Here is a 21,875-nt window from a genome sequence, read left to right on the forward strand (position 1 = left end):
CAGTTACTGTCTAACTGTCAGCCAGAAACCTAAATCAGTCAGGTACTCTCTAACTGTCGGACAGAAACCTAAATCAGTCAGTTACTGTCCTACCATCAGTCAGTAAGATAAATCAGTCAGTTACTGTTGAACTGTCAGCCAGAAAGCTAAATCAGTCAGTTTCTGCTTTACTGTCAGTCAGTCATCTAAATCAGTCAGTTACTGTCTCTCAGAGAGCTACTTAAATTATTCAGTGACTTTCTTAACAGAGCCACTCTAAACTTAATTTATTTATTCCCATGGCAGGACACTGCTTGAGTATATATATATATATATATATATACTCAAGCAGTATACACATGTTTTACCATGTATAAATGACAAAAAAGGAAGTCACTCCGGATGGGAATGTCTGCTAAATTAAAGAAATGTAATGTCATTACTGTGAGTGCATTTCATTGACCTGTCTGAACCAACCGCAAGCGACCGACTGCGTAGAAAAACACCGCGGCCTGCATAAATCATCAGGTCTGATAACGCACGCCAGGCCTTAATCCAGGCTGGGGGTTCGAGAAACCGCACTTTCAAACCCCACACTGGAGAAACCACAGAGAGGCTCCATCCCACATCAGCACCCGGGTCTGTTTCCCATCAGAGATTTGTAACAGGAGGGGAGTCACCATAGACCTAGACAGACTACATGGGCGGTAGTGTGGTGTAGTGTAATGTAATGGTTAAGGAACAGATATGACCTGAATTACTTCAATGTATATCCCGGCTGTATAAAATGGATTCTACGTAAAAACGCGAAATGCTTTATCTCTGAATGAGAGTGTCTGATCCCAATAATGTATTGAGCCCCTAATGAGAGCTCCCAAGACCGTATTATTATATTACAAGGCACAAACTGCCCCATTCTCGTCAACTTGAGCCTTTCGCTTGTCTGCTCTTTGTCCAGCTCTGAAATAATATCCTAAACTTTCTTTAAACATAATTTCAGCTCCACAACCCCACTGGACACATTCATCTCCTAAATCCCACTGGACACATTCAGCTATAGAAAAAACATTGGCCACCCAATCAGCTGGACACTGGCAATGAACCCAGGCCTTCTCTCAGGCAGAAAAAACATAACTATAAGCCACAAATTTACACAAACCCAAAACCTTAACATAACTATGAGCAACTAGTTTACACAAATCCTGAACCTCAGCCAATACTGAGCACATGGTTTTGTAGGCCAATGGCAGTACTTTGGAGGCCGGTGTACAGCAAAATGTTGTTGAAATAGATACAGAGCGAACGATGAGATAGAGCTGAAGGACACTGCATGTTTGTTGTCGCACCAAACCAGTGAGGACAACACAATAGGAAGCTATTTTTTTATTTTATTTTTGTTATTTAAATTTTTTTGAGTCTTTTGCTATGTCACATTGCGGTGTGTTAGGAATGGGTGTAACAGTGAAAATACAGTCAATCGAAGCTGCTGCAACCCTGACCGAGGAAACTGTGGGACCGACAGCTGAAATGTAAACCAAAAAAAGGCGTCCCAAGAGAGGCGACCGGTACACCAGGGTACGGGACACAAATTACAGCGAGGACAGACCTCCCTCCCCCGCAAAATAAACAAGGGGCTGCCGGACTCCGCAAATGTTCCAGGATGGGATGGGAAAAGAAGTCCGGAAATATGGCATGGCCATTTCCCACGTGCATGAGCTTCGCTTTCCACATTATTTACACTCACAGACAGAACCAGGCCTTTGTCTCTGTTTATACAGTAAATAACAACGGGCTACACCTGCCAGCACTCAAACCAGAAAATAAACAGGAAGTTGGGAGCTTTTTTTATGAGACTCATGAGTCTCAGACAGGACAGCGCTGCGAACTACACAGCTGATCTCCTTCGGACGGACGGACAGATGTACAGACCATTGCACAACCGCTGATGTTTATTAGCTGTTCGATTCCAGAAACTTTTGTCTCTTATACACGTCACCTACTCGCTTGCAAAGTACCCTGTTTCAATAGGCATCACTCTTCTGACCAAAGCATGCGATGTGAGGCTAAATGGTGATGTCGCTAACAGTCCAGCTGCCACTGACCCTCCCCCTCCCACCCCCTATCCCATATTAGCTGTCGCAATGCTACCCACATCTGTCTCTGCATAGACCCATGTGTGCATTTTTCTTGGATTTGAGCCCCAAAAAACAACAACACCCAGAATTCCTCTGTGGGCTACAAACGGCTCTCGTCTTTTCCAAAGATGCACCAGACTCCCAAAGGTCCGTGTAAATAAAAGTCCCCGCTTGTGCTTTTAAACAACGTCAGCGAGGGACGACTCTCGCCAGGGAGTAGGTCAGTGTTGCTTTTTTCTGGTTCCCTATACGGTACTGACCTCAAAAATAAACATAAACTTGACATTATTTGATGTAATGCAATGGTAATTGAATTATGCAGCTGCAAGAAGCGATGTCAAAAGTGGATTTATGGACAAATATCTAGGGCACAGACCCTTATTAGTTAAGTACTTACAGAGATGACAGCTGTGGGGGTCACCATATGGAAAACATTTTCCTTATCCTTATTGTACATGGAAGTTCTTGGAAACCGTTAGCTGGGAAGAATGGTTCTTTAGCTGGAAAAACTACCTAAGAGAGCCTGATATATGACTCATTATGGGGTTTTACCCATCAGGAAAATTCAGGGAAGAGAGACAGGGAACAGCCGCAAACCTCTTGTCAACACCTGGCTCATTTCGAGGGAATTCGATCCTCGTAAACATACCAGCTCCTCGTATTTATCTTACGGCAAACATCCTTCAGACGTGGTTTGGGCCGTAAACACGTCGTCTGCCTCGATAGAGAGGCGCTAACCTTGAGAAAAAGCGAGATTTTTCTGAACAGTGACTGATGGACTCTCTAGCCTGGAAACGTCTTGCGGCCTCGAAGTGTCCACAAATGGGACGAATGGGCTCAGGAGAAAAAGTCATTCTTTTGGGGAGGGCAGATGAGTGGGGGGGTGCCCCGGAGCACTGGGGCATTCAGCCTAAAGCAGGGGTGATGCTGCTGAGCACCTGCTGATGGCCTCATGGAGCAGGCATGAAGAGCCTGACCCTGGAGACCTGCACATGTGAAAACAGCACCAGCTGCAGCGGGGTGGACCAATCACAGCCTCCGCCAACGCTCGTACGCTATACATCATCTGGGCGTTAAGGCTCCCACGTCATGCCTTCGCTGACACTAAGGCTCGCGCGCTGTATGTTTTCCCAGGCGATGCTGCAACCCAGAGAAGCGCGTCTTTGGCAATCGTACCGCAGACCCTTTCTGCAATTACCTGAGAACGCCGGGGATCGCGGCTTTTAAATTAGGTGAGATAATGCACTTTCTGTTGAGACAGAGAGTGCTAGATGTCTGCGCTGATGACGATAGGATGTTTTGACTTCCTATGATTACACATGCTAGTTGTTCTGTCAATAAATTTTAGAACTATACGGCACAATTTGAATTTTACATTCTCGCCATTTTGAGTCAAATAATTCAACAAGGTGCTACGGTGATTTTGTTTCATTTTGGCTAGCAGACAAGCTAATGTAAAAAATTATTGCCAGTAGCCTAGCTTTGCACATATGAATTTGTTAACCTCAGATCAGTCTAATTTGTCTGATGTTGCCCTCTTGGATTCAGAAGGTGCAGAACATTGACATTTTTAGGGCATTTCAAACAACGGTTTTAAAATAGGCTACAAAAATTCCATGGGAAAAATGTCTTGATGGACCTGTTAAAACCACCAATTGGGTTCCATGCATACTGAGCTGTGCCACAGTGCATGGAATTTTCCTGCAAAAAAAAAAAAAACATTTTATTTAACTAGGTCAAAATGCCCTTAAAGCCCATTTCTCACGCCCCAAAAGCCCACGTCCATTTATCTGGCATTCTCAGACCACTGAAAACCAGTCACACAACTTATCACAGTAGACCACCAAAAGTGGGCTATTAGACCATGATCTTGGCCTGACATTCTAGTACACTGCAGCGGCTAACGGCCTCAAACAATGGAATAATGGACCGACTTTTGCCAACGGCTTTCCAATCTTCCCTGCTGTTCTGTACAGAAACATTAATTGTTCTGGACTTTGGAATGTACTTCCTATCTGACCTGTGAAAGAATGCTATATTTCAGTGCAGTGAATTCTAATTGGAAACACCTGGAAACAGATGGTGAACCTAATTCTGGACCAACCACACATTTTTATTACCCATTTAATTTTACATCATGGACTCCAGGCCATACTCCAGTCCGAAATAAAAGAAACTAAATACGAAACACTATTTCTGGAGAATTCTATTGGCAACAAACACACACCCAATTAACTCTTCAGCCTCCAAGAAATTAAACTATACATGAGAAATGCTAACCAGAAAGCTGAAGTAAAGCCAAGTTATGAATTTATGAATCCCATTAATTATCCCACATTCTCCATGCGTCACAAATACATGTGGATGTTGGTTAGAATGCTATATTTCATTTACTGCATTAACTGGTAGCCACATTTCTCAGCGTTATATGAAAATACATTATTTAGGGTTAGGCAAAGATTAGGAAAAGGGAGTGTATTATCATTAAACTACTAGTTCTTGCTCAACATTAATAGCTTTGTAACAATGGAGAGCAATGTGGTGGTACATTATTTACGCAGCAGTTACAGTGTCATGATACGCAATGTGTCAGGCAGAAACGCACACACAGCTCTTTACTTAAGTGACAGCATTGGCACGCGGCCAAGTTTTTGACAAATGAGATTTAAAAATGCGCCAAGAGATGAACTTGAATGAGCTGGATAATAATCACGAAATCATTGTTGAACACTGGGACTTTGATTCAAATAAACTCGTCCCTTGTGCGTCTCTGCCTACCAGAGAAAGAATCCAACAAAAAAGTCCTTTATACGATAACGCTCGATATAAACGGCTCACTCTAGGCTAAATAAAGACAAGCCCATGCTTTATTCCCCCCCCCCCCCCCCCCCCCCCCAAATAAAATTATCTTTGAGGTTCTGGAGACTCAGTAATTTTTGTTTTTACAAATGGCTCCAACAGGCCCGTGTTTTACAATCCTAGAACTTTCTAGAACATTCTGGAACATGTCTTTCTAGCGTAGGGACACCGTGTTTGAGGAGTGACGGGTTACAGAGAGAAGTAACAAGCGGCCTCTAAAACACGTTCCCCCTGCAGGGACTTTTTTTTTTTTCCCACACAGTGTATTGTCCGTGGAAGTCAAGACTAACAGAGCGTTTCCCCCAACGAGAGTAAACAGAAAGAGGCTGAGAGGCCGCTCTTTTCCACAAGCGAAAAAGCTGTGAGAATCATTGCCCTCCCTGACTTCCCCCTCTTGGCACATCGCTAAGCCAAACAGGGGGGAGTTGCAGGGCGTGTGCTGGGCGTGTTTCTGCAGAGGTACTTCCTGGCACTGGGGAGTGGGGAGAGGGGGTGTGCCGATGAGGTGAACTGGGAAGACTCCTCCAGCTCAGAGAGGGCACCCACTTCCCCCGGAGCAACAACACACAGGTATCAGAGTGAAAGATGGATGAGGTGTTTCTGTTGCGGCTGCAGTCTCTCAGACTGGCTTTTGCCCATTAACAGTCCCAGAGCGTATTAGATCACTGTACCTGTGGCTACACTCATACACACATCAACCTGCTCATCACCGTGCTTTGGCATGGAATAAACAAAAAGGGTGGGGCTAGCTGGGGGGTGAAGGGCTCCTGCTTCTGTTTTATTACCCTGAGGCGAACCCCTGCGGTACCAGGATCCAGGATTCCTGCTTCTCAGAAAACAGGACCCCGCCTCCAGCGGGTTCCCACGTTAACGTGAACATCTGCGTCCCACGAAGGGGGGGGGGGGGGGCGTAAAAACTCCGCCAGTTTCCTGCGGGACAACGCCCTTTGGTGGGGGAGGGACACTTTCTCCCACAACAAGAGCACCACTAGCTCGTCCTAATCTCAACGGACTCCCGGTCCTAAAATCTGGCACCGCGAAGGAGATCAGAAAATTGAACCCTTTTTAGCCAGCTCATCTCCGCCTGTCCTGGTATAATTGCAGCCGTCTGTCTGGCTGGCGTGAGAGAGGAACGCAGTGCAGATGCAGTGGTCAGTCAATACTGGCTCTGTCTGACGCACAATGGGGCCCTTATCCACACTCTTGTCTTTAAACTCCTCTGAAGAGCCAAGCACATGGCAAGGCCTCATGCAGCTGGAAATGGGTGTGTGCTTGAGTGTGCGTGTGAGTGTGTGTATGTATGTGTATGTGTGTGTGTACCTTTTAAGGGAGAAACAGAAGAAATATTATATTCAAGTGTTTTGGGGGAAAAGCCGGAGAAGATGAAGAAGTCATGGCAAATTGCAGTAAAACTCCATCTATCGCTCAGTTACACAGAGAGAAGACCTACATGTTCAAAAGACAATTGACAATTTCCCTTCACTGGCTTGCAATAAAACCCCCAGTTCTGTAAGGTACCCTACTGTGTGTACACTACATCTGCAACATACAGAGTTTACTGGTGAGTGGTAACGCACATTTACACATGCACATGGCGCCCTGTGAGCAGAATCCCATCTACCACGGCACCAAATTAAACAGAACGTCATTCCTGAGCGGAAAGGCGAAGCTTCACCAGCTTTCCCCCGCAGCTCATCTTCGCTGGTGCCGCGCCAAATCCGATTTGGGTCAGTTTTCTCTTGTTTATCTTTTTCTCGGTCCACCGTTAAAACGAAAACAGCTGATGGCGCGACGGTTGCCGGTTGTCATGGTTGCAGCGGGATCAGATGTACACACTTGTTTTTTTCGCAGCTAACGACAGGTGGCTTGGAACCCCTGGCCTGCGCGATCTTCCACAGCGTGCTCCCCCCCCCCCCCCCCATACCCCCCACCCCCCGTACGCTCGCCAGAAACGCGCGCCAGTTACTATTTCACATCGGCTGGCTCCCGTCGACCGCGGTTCGGCCAGAGGCGCCGCGGTCCTCCCTCTGGAGAGCCGGCACGGAACGCCGTAAGCCGACAGCTCGCCGAGAACAGGTGCGGGTCGCTTTTTCTTAACTTACTCCTTTTCGGAACCGAGAGCGCTGTCCCGTTTTTGAGGGCTAAGAATGACATTATTTAACACTGTAGAGGAGCAGGGATAATTCCGCAGTACCGCAGAACCACACCCACTGCTGCTGGAAAGAAGCAGGAGGCGTTCGGTACGATGGCGGCCATTGGCGACAAGCAGCAGCGACGCATCTGTGAAGTTTACGTGTATGCAAAGTGTTCCATCATAGCAAAGGCTTATGAGCGAGGTGGGTCTCTCCTCTACCTACATGCCTTTTTTGGGAGACAGTTAAAGCTCCTCTTAAACTCTTCCTCTTATCTGCTCTCCCGAGAGTGCCAGAGAGAGAGAGTGAGTGAGACTGACGAAGAGAAACAGAACAAAAGCGGCAGACGTGCCAAGCTTCTCCCTTTCCAAAATGGCATAATTTTAGTCTAATGTTTTGTATATCTACAGGCTGTTCTGTCATCAAAATTCCCAGCACAATTTCTTAAAAAGAAACATTTTCTAAATTGTTGCTCGGAATGTCAACTGCTGAGATGTATGAAGCCCGCTCTGTGCAAAGGAGCTTGATTATAAGCACACAAACAAAGACGTCACAGCTCAGACCAAATAAGATGTTAAATTATCTCACAACCATATTCGGCAGCTCGAAACGCAGACAAAGTGAGCGAGTGTAAATAATTTGGGAAGTCCAGCTTCGTATGCAAGACCTAACGGCCGTTAATGTACGGTAATAATTCCCATCAGGCTTAGCACAGCTGCGTCCAATCAAGCGAGAGAAAGGCTGAGGGATCAGACGTCCGCTGACACGCAAACTACCCCGCCACCCGCAGGACGATCATTATCCCAGAATCGCTCACCTAACAGACTAAACAACTCAGCTCACGTGTCCCAGACTACTGGAACTTTAAACAAGCAGTACAGACACCTCATCTCATCCCTCTTTAGCCTAGCGTGCCGTGAGCCAGACAGACACCGGTACAGCGTGGGCAAGAGCAGACGAACAGAGAGGGGAGAAGGACAGAGGGACAGAGAGCAGGAGGACAGAGGAACAGACAGAAGGACAGAGGGACAAAGAGGACAGAGGGACAGAGAGACAGAGAGCAGGAGGACAAAGGAACAGACAGAAGGACAGAGTAGAGTTTATAGGTGAGATACTGGCCAGGGCACAGGTACAGTACAGGTGAGATATTGACTGGGCCACAGTTAGAGTTTATGGGTGAGATATTGTACTCGTCAGTGAACTTGATATAAGTGCTACAGCTCCCAAAAAAGAACAGTAAAGCCTCACTTCAACACGTGTGGAAGATCCCCACGTCCAAAGCCAACATAACTCAGGAGAAGTGTTTACATGAAATGCACTGAATTAATTTAATACTTAAGTACTTTGTGTTCTGATTGGAGGAAAAGCAAACAAGCCTGATAATGGATAATGCACTTGGAGGGGGCAGTGAGAACACCACTCCAGTCTGCAGTCTCCCTGTTCTCTGCAATTGAATGAGATGCGTGCTAAATGCTAAGCAGCTTCTTGCTCTTCATGAGGACAACAAGTGGAGTACACCGCTTGTTGTCCTTGTGTAAACAGAATGAGACTCTCACACAGTCAGATTCAGTAGGCTTCAGTGCACAGGAAAGTACAGGAAATATGGCAAACCGATTAGCCGAATTTCCTCCACCAAGATGAGAGAGGTTTCTTTCCTCTGTGGAAGTAGGTTACCCAGAAGCCACCTGTCAGGAAAACCCATCAGCATCATGATGACCATGGAGCAATAAAGCTGAAACGACCAGGGCCCACTGTTTCAGCAGCCCTAGTTCCGGAAATAAATTTCCCATTTCATTTTCTCCATAGACATTTCAGAAACTCCCCAGATAAAGAGTTTAAAGCCTTCAACCGAACCATGCAGCTCTGAGATGAGTCATGACATGAAAACTGATTCGAAGTAAAAACATGTTGCCGGAAAACGGAAGAAAAAACGCAAAGGTACAAGACGGTGTACTTAATGTTTTTTAAGAGGGAACAAACTACTCATCCTATAAAGCATTGCAAGTGATGCAATTGAGTCCCTGTTCTCTCACTTTCAACCACTCTTGCAATCACGTACATTTTTGGTTGATTACATTTTCTCTTTATTGCTTTCTTGCATATATATATAGTATATGCTGTAGTGTTTTGGAATTTCTTGTACTTATAGTGTTATATATTATATTGATTTGACATTTGGTTATTTTTTAATATTGCTTTCTAAGCAAAGCCACACTTCCACTTCATTGCCTCGCAGGTGGGTGTACTCAAACTCCATGCTACTGATCAAACAGAGAACTGAACTGATGTTAGCTGTATACTGCTTGTTGTGGTGGGATTGACTTACGACCTCTACAGAAGCACATACCATCGTTTCACAATCTCAAAGCTCATGGTAAGTCTTCCTTTTATGGTTACACATAAGTTTACCATTATGTCTACTAATCAAATTCGCTATGGCGATTATGAATGGCATTTTTACTTCTGGAATCAGACATTTCAGCTCTATGCACTCTCTCCTCCAACCATGTTTGTCAGACATGTGTCAAATATGTATTTGTTTTGGATTCAAATACTCTTCTGTGCACTGTTGATCTTGCCTGGTTGTAATTGAGCCTGCCAATATGACCAGAAGGCGGGGTTTGCACTTTTTTGAGAGTATTTAATTGGTTCCAGTACACCAGACAAGATCAGTGTAAATGTAATGTAAAATCAGTAAAGCGCAGAAAAGTATTTTAATCCAAAGCAAATACGTATTTGACCCAGGTCTTATATTTGTTGGCCCATATCACCTCTGCTACATCAATGCAGAGCAGCTTTCTGATTCTCTGAAATCAGTGCAGCTAGCCGTTAGCTCTTTTCACTGCAACTCACACTGAGCACGAGTGCCATTGGCTGAACGTGCCTCATGATGTCACAATTCATATTCCGACAGAGATCCTTCGAACAGAGAGATGGATGAGACAGGATGAGGAAGCAAACAAGGAAAGGAGAAGAAGAAGACACAGGAAGAGGAAGTGACTTACCCGTGAACCTTTCTCAGGGAAGCATTTACACGCCCCGCTGCAGTCTCTCCCTCCGCACGGTCCGCTGTGGCTCTTACCGCCCTGAAAAACAAGAGAGGGAAACGTCTCTTTAATGGGACCGCAACAAAACGTGCGACGCAATATCAACTGTTCATGTGTTGTGCCACAAGCTCGTAAATATAACGTCGCGTTGTGTTCAGGGTGAGGTTCTGAGAACCAATCTCAGAAAGAGTGTAGGCAAGTGCTGCCAATCACTGACAACTGAACCACAGAACACTACAATGGGTCCAAAGCAGTGAGTCACTCATAACACTCATAATAATACGTCTCCTCCACCCAACATCTTAGAGATACCAGCACCGTAATGTAAAAACCACCGCACACAGTGTTGCTAAATGACCTGTCAAGAAATCCACGCATCACGTGCCATGTCATGACATTACCGGTGTATATCGTGACGGCAGGGGTTTAATCAGAGGGAAAAATGGGTCTTATCAGGACATTTCTACTATTGCGATGGCACAAGCTGAAGGAAGACTGCAATCAAAGAGGCAATCCAAACAGGCAAGCGGGGGGAAAAAAAGAAACCACGCACTGAAATGACCTCAGACCACAGCGGCCACCAGTAAGCACACAGATAGTCATTGTCACAATGAGTACACCCACAGAGTTCGGTACAGTACATCACATTACAGTCACGTAGCAGGGTGCTCCAGAGTGGCTTACAGAAGACATCAGTGCTAGTCTCAGGATTACAAAAGTGCGATATCACTAAGAAGCAACAGAGACAAATTTATAGTCAATAAGTGTAATGCTAAAGAAACAAACAATAATCGGTATTGTCACTAGAGAAAGTACCACTGGATGGGTATATTTATATCGTTATAAAAATAATTAAGCCGCACTAGAGTAGGAGAAATAAGTCAGCCAAAAAGAGCTGGTTTTCTGTAGACACTGTACAGGCATCATTATTACTCTTGCTATTAAGACCAGATTTGGGTATTGAGATTACAAAGGCCTGCTTGACCCACTGTTTCTGTTTCCTCCTCAAAGTCGTAATGAAGAAGCTGCCATATAGAATGATGTTTTGAAAAAATCGTGTAATTTATGACTGTTTTTGGAAAAATGCCACATGCATTTGGCTTGTCTCTTCGGCGAAACATTCATGCGAAATGTCATCCAACAGTGTCGGTGCTCCTTCCGTTAATGGCTTTGACATTGGCGCACACACTCAGCAATTTATTACGCGCATAACAGAGATTATAACGAAATAAAATGAGTGTCAAATGAGCTCAAGCTGTTTTATTTGTCTTTGTGGGCCAACAAAGAATCTGTTCACTGCACTGTTCGGTCCACATGTGGGAAAAAAAACAGAAGATCTCACAAACAAACAGCAGGGATTTTCCTCAGCTAATAAACTGAGGATCTCTCTCATTCGATACAGGGAGGAGCATTGCTGTCATACTGCACACCACTCACAAACATGGCTTGCTCTAATAGCATTTAGTTACACTAATAAATTACTTACAACAACCTATTGAGAGATACATATGCCTCATGAGGGAGAAAATTAGCCAAAAATTGCAGAGGCAAAAAAACAAAATCATTGCTTGAATGTTTATCTGTGATACCATTTCACAATCCGCATTCGTTATTTGCAGACAATGGAAATATGTCTGCAAATAATGACTACTGAGCACCATTAAACAGTAACACATCCAATATTAATATGAAGGGGCAAAACAGTTTATTGAAGAGCTCTTAAACGTCTTTGTCGAGGAAAGGTTTTCAGAAGACTTGGCATTCAGTTCTGCGTCAGACACTGAATAATACTGATAACCACACTTAGTTAAACCGCCCTCACAATATTGTCCTTGCTGGTCAGTGTGCTGTAGCTGTGGTCTGACGTAGACGCTCTGTTGTACAGCGAGGCGCCAGCACAATAACTGTCGTTTACAGGCTCCTGGTCGACGGGCCAATCCCCCATATGTATGAATCCACTCAAAATCTACCCATTTGAGCCCCGACGTGGGACCGAGCAGTACGAGGCGGAATCAGAAGAATTCCTGTTATGGCACTGACATGGGATATTCCACGCCAAACGCCATGCCAACACACAAAGAGAACATTGAACCCCTTAAAACGGGCCTACAAAGAGGCCCTTTTGTTCCAAGATAAAGTCCTTTCATGTTCCTCTATCTCCCTCCGCACAAAAAGCCAATTCTGCTGCAAGAATGCGAGAGCTTTTATTTCCTTTCTTAAACGTATAGCCATGATCTAAGTCTCCTCAGTTTATAGTGGACTTCAGATTACGGTGGGGCTTCCCTTGAACTGCACAGCATTTTGAAGGCTTTACTACCAGAAGACAACAGTCAGAGGCTGTGGGCTGTCAGAACCGCAGTGTTTCACAACAGAAACATTCCATAAATAGACAACAGAAATAGGGCACTGCCAAGCCAATCACAATGAACAAAACAAAATCACTCTCTGAGCAATCAACTCACTTCCTGCCTCAATGCCCAATGCCCATTAAACCGTGCGTCCAAATTCTAACCACTTGTTTTGCAAGTGTCCTGTTCACAGACAGACACACAGAGGGGCGATCACATGCCCTCTGCTGTTTACCAGTGATCAAAGCAAAAATGTTGCAGGTTTGATTCCCTGTGGGCAGTGCACTCTCATTTAAGGCAACTGCATCTGAAAAATAAGACACATGGATGCTATGTAAGTAAGTAAGTATGTAAGTGTGTCTCCCAATGTTAATGGGAACACTTGAAAGAGCAAAGAAGTTCTCCTGGCTTCAGGCTGAAACTGTTATCTGTATGCGCTCAATTTCACTATATTTTTTACAAAAATGGATGGGCATGAAACAGGACTTTCTCTAAACTAACTCACACAAGGAATATGAGAGCAAAAAACTGGACCATAAATTTAAATGGAAAATGAACTGCTCATCAGGGACAACAGGAAGATGTTTTCATGTTTCTACGGTAACAAGAACACATTATGAATTAATCTGTAGAGGCCAGTGGAGGAAGAGCGCTTAGACAGTGCTAGAAAAACAAAAGACAAAAACACACAACGCCGTGAAAATTGCGCAAATCCAGTCACGCTCTGAATCAAAATGGCAGCCAGATTTAGGAAAAAGTGGAAACAGTAGGTGATTATTTAAGACAGGGGACCCATGTTGCGCCATTGTTTCTTTGTATCCTGTTATGCCCCCCATTTCCCTTGGTTGGCATCGGACCCACCCTCTCTCCCTCCCTTCGTGGGCCATGTTCAGCATGCCTGGGGGGTCCCAGGGAGATCCCAGCTGTGGTTCCAGGGACTACCGAAAGCCTAACTTGAACTTTTCGCTGCACAAGGCTCTGAATCAAAAGTGGAACAAAGACCCTCCCTTACAAATCCAGTTTTATCACTTCTGGGACTGCTCCAAGCAAAAGCATGAGTACTTTACTGCACAGTACCCAGAACTCTCCAGGGCTGTTCCGGAAGATCGGACTGCAGGACCAAAACAAGATTTCTACTCATGAGAGAAGTCCTCGGGACTGGGGACCAGGCTAAAATCTCTACATTACCCAGCTACAGTGCCTGTACTCAAATGCACTCGACATCCTGAAAAACATAAAAACGCTGATACTGGAGAGCCCCAAGCATCACTCCCTTCGTTGTCTTTCAGGGACTGAAATAGCCCAGTAATGGGTTATATATTCACATTTCAGTCCGCACAGGATAGCACAAGTATTCAGGCTCTGATTGGGGAAACAGCCAGGAATTACGCAGGACTGGCTGAGAGGGGAAGCATATCCCATAATCCCGTGGGTGAAATTCTAGGATTCTCAAACACTACGTATTCCTTTCGAGATTTACATATATTCACAAACCAGGCACCATGGCTAATGTTGTCTAATCCAGGGCTGGAATTCAGAAATAATTCAACAGGATGACCACTAACACTGTCTCACAGTGAACGTCTGAAAAGTCTTAAGTCCTTAAATTTTTAACGGCATCAGCAAGTTAGATTAAAACAGCAAGATAGCTAAAGGAAAACTATATGTTATCCACTGAAATTTAAACAGTTTATATAGGCAAGGTTTAAAATAACAGTCTCTCAAAGCTTTTTAAATTATTAAGTAATTGGGGGCCACATGGTGGAAGCAAGCTCAGTTACACGGTGACAGACAGGGCCCTAAAATATGATGTAATGCTTCACTTTCACAACAGACTCTTCCATATCATAATTACGCACACTCCTGCAATGTGGTCATTTCAAATCAGTGTGTACCTTTGCTCTGAAAGAAGTATAGTGTGCACAAAACACCTGTGTTCTGTGATATTTCTGTCTGACTTGGAATGCATCCAATACAATACTGTTAATTTCAAGGATTGGGTCTTTTCTGTTCTACTGAATTAGAATGTGTGCATATATGTGTACGTGTGTGTGTGTGTGTGTGTGTAATGGAGTATATGTGTATGTGTGTAATGGAGTATATGTATATGTGTGCGTGTGTGTAATGGAGTATATATGCGTATGTGTGTCTGTGTGTGTTTGTATGTTGTGTCACAGAGGAAAACCATTTCCATCACTTCCACTCCTTCACTGTAGCGGTCAAGCTCAGCAGGTGTGATTGTTTCTCGAACGCAGGCCCTTCGGTTAAAGAGCATCTCAGTTTCCGCGCGGGACGCCGCTGACGTGCTGTCGAACAGGACACTTAAACCCTTACAGCTCAATAAAAAACATGCGCCAGCCCCGTATATTAAATGAAGAACAGATCTGCCAAACCGCAGCCACAGTACTGGGAAAAGCCACTGGGGAGAACGGCCTGCCGACGCAATCCTGGGAGTCGTAAGCTTCACTCCGCGTGCTTCTTCGGACACGTAAATCTCCCTGGGTGGCACGCGGGGTTTCACCTACAGCGCTGTGAAGTAAATTCTGGCTCGGACACAGGATACGCGGCGACCGAACGGCAGCTGGTTCGGGGACGGGACGGACAGGGGTCAGCACACGGCGTTCCTCCGCGCGGCTTAGGATGCAGCGCAAGGAAGTACAAGACACTGCAAAGACTCCCCCCCCCCCCCCCCCCCCCCTCAAAGGACACCTGACCCAGTCACACTCGTAATTAGCCTCTCATCATTAAAACTTCCAGGTCAAAGGGCACCAGAGGCATTCAGACTGCCCCCCATCCCTCCCTCCCTCCCTCCCTGGTGATGTGCAGCTGTGCGAGGTTGTCCTGGCCCCTCACAGCTGACGTGCGTAATCTCCGCACAGCATAACTTCTCCATCCCCCTGAGCAGAACAAATCTCAAAATATGTTAGGGCAAGAAACCAAACCCCTCATCTTTTCCAACAATGACAAAAGATGTCAGTATTCAGTGCGACAGCCAGATTTTTTTTACTGTGAACATCAACCGACTGCTGCAGTTCTTGTCTCTATGTTTTAGTTAATACGGGTGAGCCAGAACTTAAAGAGTTAAAACTGAGTAGAGAATATTCAAGGTATTTATCGGTGGCATTATTATCAGTTTAGGGAAGCTCCGAAAGGCATTCATATGTGAATACTTCATTTTCAAAGCTTCAGAAATTTGAGATGAGTCTACGGGTCAATAACACAAGGTCAAGAGGTGGAACGATAAACAGTCATCAGTCACTCCCGCCCGAAGTTCTGTATCTTCAAAGTGGGTGACTCAGATTCCACATAGACCACAAAGACTACAATGGGGATGTAAGTGGTTTCCCCCCTCCCCCCCCCTCCCCCCACCATTTACACCCCCTCAGCCGGTTTCAGAGGACATCCAGCGATCAGGACTTCTGACGTCCCAGCTCTTGGGAGCTCCGACATGTTTGTGCCACATGAGAGAGTTCCAAAGGAGACATGAGAACTTTAGGGTTAACCAAAACACAGGTTGTTGATGAAGAGAAAGAGAGAGAGAGAGAGAGAGAGAGAGAGAACAACACAACACTGAGGTACAAAGAACAAACCAGCCGCCCATTGGCACGGAAGGAACCCTCCACTCGGGTCCTTGAGAAGCAGGCCCACCAGACTGGGGCTAGCCCAAGCGAGCGGAGGAGGGGTGGTAGGAGGAAGAGAATCCAGGATGGGGAGGTGGTCGGGGTGCGAGGGAGGGGAAGAGTGGTACCATCTGTGCACCCTGAATGTGTTTTTAATGGCCTGGAATGAAGTGAGGAGAAAATGTAGGCTAGGTGTGATACAGTGGGAGGCCATACCATCTCCGTGCCTGACGCCGGCTGCTTTAAACTGTATTCTAGATAGCTGAACTCACCACGCCGTAAAATCAACTGCAGAAGGTCTGATCACAACACGCACCGGAAACATAAAACACCAACCTTTAAAAAGGAAGCCCAACAGGTCTGTAGAAAACATAAACATTATGTGTGGTTCACAATGTCGTAAATTACAGTTTACCTGGACGCAGACTTCCCTGCTGTGCGCTTGGATGTCACACAGATGTTCCTCTGTACAGCGGAGCCCATTGGCCGGACGTGACTCTCAGATACAGTGGGCTTGTGGCATCTTCAGCCTGCACCATCTCTCCTCTATCGCGCAGTTATGCCAAGCATGTGACCCACTGGATTTATGTACCTCCGCCAACACGTACCAGATGGACGAGTGTTAAAAAGCAGAAAGATAAAGGCCCTTTGCATGCACCGGCCCAAGCTGCGGGCCTGGACCCAATCAACAGCTCTCTCCACCTGTTGCTAGCGTACCCGCGGCGGCTACGGCAGCTTTCTGTAGGAGCCTGAGGGACACACAACAAGCCTTCCACACCACGCAGGGCCATAAAGGAGCTTATACTGAGCTTTAAAAAAAAGCAGTTACAATTGATTATGGCCAACAGCTGCTTTCACACACGGACCACGGAGCATTAGGCGAATTAATTTTTCCGCCAATGCTAGAGGCTTCTCTTGCTCATGCGCCCGGCGATTATTTGTTATTCTAACGGGATGATAGCATTTATGCAAGATGGTGCCAGAAGTTGGAGTCTGAAAAAGCGGCAGTTGAGTGCTCTAAGAGCTATGAGGGGGTGGAAGTAGGTCAAAAGAATAACCAGTGCTTATACAGGACTGATGAGGTATGATTTTGTTCACTTTCACTTACAAGCCAGGGAAACTGGGGAAGATAGAATTTATTTGGCGTTGTGCTCCAGTTACTTCTCATTTTTTGAAGTACAAAGAAACAAAGATAGATGTCTCAGCGAAACAAGTCGAGTTTTGCATACTTGGTCCATTAGCGTTTACAGCTTTGCTCTTGCCAACATCGAAACAGAACATTTTTGAAAATGTCACTCGGTCTTGAGCCAGCAAATGGTCGGAACAACTTTTTCCGGTATGCTGATTCCAGCTCTCCTTCATGCAGGTCCCCACTAAAAAGTTCCAGAAACATTCTGGGGGTAAGATCACGTGTGTGAAAAGAGGAAGCCTTCTAAACCACCCGCACTTTCAACGGCCAATCAGAGGTCCCCCAGCGATGGCTTCACAGTGAAGAAACCGCAGTGTGGGGAGAACGTTGTGCAGCGCGTTCGTTATTGTGTACATTACTGGATGGTGACATCACCCCCCTGGAGCTGACGATAAGAAAAAGATTAGACCCCCAGGCACAGATCCTGCCTCTTCTGTTAGGAATCTGTGTGCACTCCAACAAAGACAAGCACATGCAAAACGGTTTTGTGTTCAGTGGTGCAGCTTCTGCTGTTTTGTGTGCGTAACTGTGTGTGTGTGTAAAATTCAGTGTGTGTAAGTCCCCACAGTGCACATGGGACCAGCCTGGTGTGTATTACTCCAGCACCAAGTCCCCACAGTGTACACGGCACCAGTCTGTAGTGTATAATGCAGCAACGAGTCAGCACAGTGTGTAGTGCACACACAATCTGCACATTTATACACCATACATTTGTAGTTAAAAATAGGGTCTTGACAGAAATTAGATTTTCATGCTTGAGCAAGGAAGTCCAATCAAATCAATTTAATTTGTAAAGCGCTTTTTACAGAGAACTGTCACAAAGATGCTTTACAGAGTAACAGAACGGGAAAAAAGTGGGCAAAAACCAGGCCTGAACCCCCAAAAAGCAAGCAAGGTAAAGGTAAAAAAAACAGCCCAAAAGCCACTGTCTGGCCCAGTGTAAAGGTGGGAATGACTGAAGTGTTAGGACCTGGTCGGAATATACACTATGGGAAATGCGGGCACCAGAGTAACTTGCTGTGTAATAAAAAGCAATGTGCTCAGCACAGATCTCTCATCTGGTGCCTTCTGATCTCAAGGTGCTTCTCAGTCACACTGTGACTCGCTTCACCCGACACAAGACGATTTTTCCTTCACCATCCGAAACAAAGATTCCACAGAAGACATTTTGTATTTTCAGTGTCATATGAGGAGCTGGCTTCCACCACTGTATGGAGAAACTGCCTGGAGAATTTGGACCGTGTTCTGTCTTGCTGAGGGTCATGGGAAATATTTCACATTGGCACAGAGCAGAATGGAGCAGGAAATCTGTGAATTCTGTTTGTGAAAAGCGCCCCAGTAAAGATAAGAGACATTTGTTGCCTTACATTTTGAAAACATACATGCAGTCCACCGACTTTTTATTTATTTATCTGCTCCTCATCTGTACTTGAAAAGTAGAACAAGAAACAATGTTTATCTGAATATATCGTAATATCATAATATGCAAACAAGATTCCATTAAAAAAAAAAAACACAGCAACCAAATGTCTTAAAATGTGCTTTCTTCTTAATTGAAAGCAAGGCCAAAATTATGTTCACCATGATCAGGATGTTCTTATTTCCCAGGGATCAGCTAGCATAGCATAACTTAAATTACCACACTTAAACCCCTTCATTAAACAAATGGCACTCGCCCTAAACATGTGACTTCGGCTGTTTAAGTCCCCCCCCCCCCCCCCCCCCCCCCCCCCCCCCCCCCCCGGGTGTTTATAGTGGGGTTGGCAAATCACCCACCTAAAGCCCAACCTTCATTTAGTACGCCAACTTCCCGCAAATTCTGAATACATTTCCTGTGAACTGCGCCAAGCTGGACACGCTCAATGTGCCACATTTATTACCACCTGGAGACTCCCTCCGATGCGGGCCGTTAAAATGGCTTGGGAAATGGTAGCGCAGCATTGCAGAGCAGTTAGGAAACACCGGAGGAGGAACTGGACCACTATTGGCTGATTATTTCCCATCTCCCTGGGAAACACGATACTGTGCCCTCTGTGGCAAGGGGTTTATCTTTATCTGTCACTCCTACTCATATCATAGGCTTGTTTTTGAAATCAAACACACACACACACACACAAACTCACACACACACATGCACGCACGCACAACACTTAGATTTTAGGCTTTTCGCAGATGCTTTTATCCAGGTTAATTTGTTTTAATTTATAAATTTAAACATTATTTTGAAATTAATTATTACAATAAATCAATTTATACAGCAGTATCTTTACTGAAGCAATTCAGGTTAAGTACCTTGCTCATGGGCGCAGCATCAGTGCCCCACCTGAGAATCAAACTTACAATCCTGGAGTTGCAAGCAGTTTCCCTAGCCATTACATACCTGTGTGCACACATACTCGTGCTTGCCCACAAAGAACAATGAGTGAATGCATCTACAGTGCCACATGCCCTTTCTAGACGTGTGCGCATCTGTGATAGGCCAGCTCACAGGGGTCACAGGGTCATGGGGTCACAGGATCAACTGTTACATGTACAGTGTGTGCTCATGGCCAGACGTAGGCAGATGTGGACCAGGTCTCAGGAAACCTGACTATATGCCACACACATTCCAGACACTTTGTGTCCAAAATGTATTCTAAATCCTTTAAGCTTCGAAGAAAATTTCTATGAAATCATACTTTTGTACATGAAAAGACATGAAACACAATTCAGCAACGTGCCAGTTCGGTCATAAGACAGTAAGAGCCTTGATTAGTCCCAATGCAGTCATGCTGAAATTAGCAGGAAAATACTCTTTCTGTTAAACAGCAAAAGAATGTGTGTATGTGGGTCAGGCCTCACGTCCCACTATCTCATATAAAGGAAATCTGACAGTGTGTGTATGTGTGTGTGTGTGTGTGTGGTTGTATACTCATGTGCGTGACCGTGTGTATATGTGTGTGGAAGGGAGCTTACTCCAAAGTTCTTTCAGATAAGATGCAGTTTACTTTGATGACCCTGCGACCAGAATTTGACATCTCTGAGCCAGCTATGTTTGGCATTTGTCACGGAGCTCTGAGGAGAAGGGAGTCCCTTTCAAACGTGTTACTGACAGAGACCAGCTGGTGGCTGGGGGAGAGAAGGCGAGCGTGGCACATCATCTCAGCCCTGGCCCAGAATGCACCTGCCCAGAGGCAGTGTCTCAGCCCTGTCCCAGAATGCACCTGGGCAGAGACAGTGTCTCAGCCCTGTCCCAGAATGCACTTAGGCAGAGACAGTGTCTCAGCCGTGTCCCAGAATGCACTTAGGCAGAGACAGTGTCTCAGCCCTGACCCAGAATGCACCTGGCTAAAAACAGTGTCTCAGCCCCGTCTCAGAATGCATTCTAACTGAGGGCTACAGGAATGTGCTGGCATCTACAGGAAAGCTCCACTCTCCCAAAGAGAAGAGCCAGGCACCCACGCTCTTCTGTAGGTCCTGCCAAGACCGTGACAGCATCTGTATAAGATAAACAGGCCAGCAGCGGCCAGAGACACTGCAACACGTTCAGACTATAAAAGGAAGTGAGGAACAGCAGTGCTGTGGCACTGGCCAGACCAATGCTGTATCAGGATCTGTGAAGAGTGGGAATGAGGTTCAAAAATTCCACACTGTATCAGTATCCCTGTACAGACAACAGAGGGAATGAAGTTCAGCATCCTGCACTGTATCAGGACTGTACATCAAGAATGAAGGTCAGAATTCCTGACTGTATCAGGAACTGTGTGGAGCATGAATGAAGTATAGAATTCCCCACTGTATCAGGACTGTACATCGAGAATGAAGGTCAGAATTCCTGACTGTATCAGGAACTCTGTGGAGCATGAATGAAGTATAGAATTCCCCACTCTGCAAACCCGCAGCACCAAGGCAAAAGCATGTCTCTACTCAACAAGACACAATATATAACCTGGGACATGACAAATCTTAATCTGTCCACACAAAGTTCAGTTCAGTATTAGCTCACTAAAGTCACAAATGATCTCTCTGCTACTTCCAGAGGTTTTTTTCAAAGCTCCTTTTTTTTGTGTGCTGCTACAGAAAAGCATCAGAAATACACAAAGAGACCAACTGTCCGGCTGGAAAATAGGTCACATTTGGAAAATTAGCCAGCTGGGGGCTACGGCGAAGGGTAGCTTGAGTTTCCAATTGGCAAACACTGCAATAGAAGGATCTAGAACCGTGCACCACAGAGACTACAGAATTGGATTCCCAGCAGGGGAACCGCTGTTGCCACCTTGATCGAGTTACTTAACCTGAATTCCCGCAGAAATTATCCAGCTGTGTGGATAATTTGTGAAACGAAGGCCGTCTAAGACAAATTCGACAAGCTTACATAAAACAAACCTCACAATAAGAGACACGCGGGAGCCAAGACAACAGGCGAAAATGAATAAATGCGTGCGTTCAATCAAGAAACCCACCGTGATAACCTCAGTGCAGTGGTTCTCAAACTGGGGACCACAGCCCCCCCCAAGGGGGTCTGTAGCACGTAGCCAGAGGGTCCGTGTAAAATTATGGGCTACATTGTTCTGCTAAAATATATAT

At 45.5% G+C, this 21,875-nt stretch overlaps 1 protein-coding gene across 2 annotated transcripts in view; it reads right to left on the minus strand.

Moving 5' to 3' along the window:
- The window catches only part of LOC118214146 (collagen alpha-2(IV) chain-like), a 59,470-nt gene that overhangs the window by 31,129 nt on the left and 6,466 nt on the right, over positions 1–21,875 (minus strand). For both annotated transcript variants that reach the window (XM_035393783.1, XM_035393784.1), the window contains exon 4: positions 10,111–10,191. In XM_035393783.1, coding sequence (XP_035249674.1) covers positions 10,111–10,191 — 81 coding nt within the window. The remainder of the gene's footprint in view (positions 1–10,110; positions 10,192–21,875) is intronic.

Source organism: Anguilla anguilla, chromosome 15 (assembly GCF_013347855.1).
Source record: "Anguilla anguilla isolate fAngAng1 chromosome 15, fAngAng1.pri, whole genome shotgun sequence".
Taxonomy (NCBI): domain Eukaryota; kingdom Metazoa; phylum Chordata; class Actinopteri; order Anguilliformes; family Anguillidae; genus Anguilla; species Anguilla anguilla.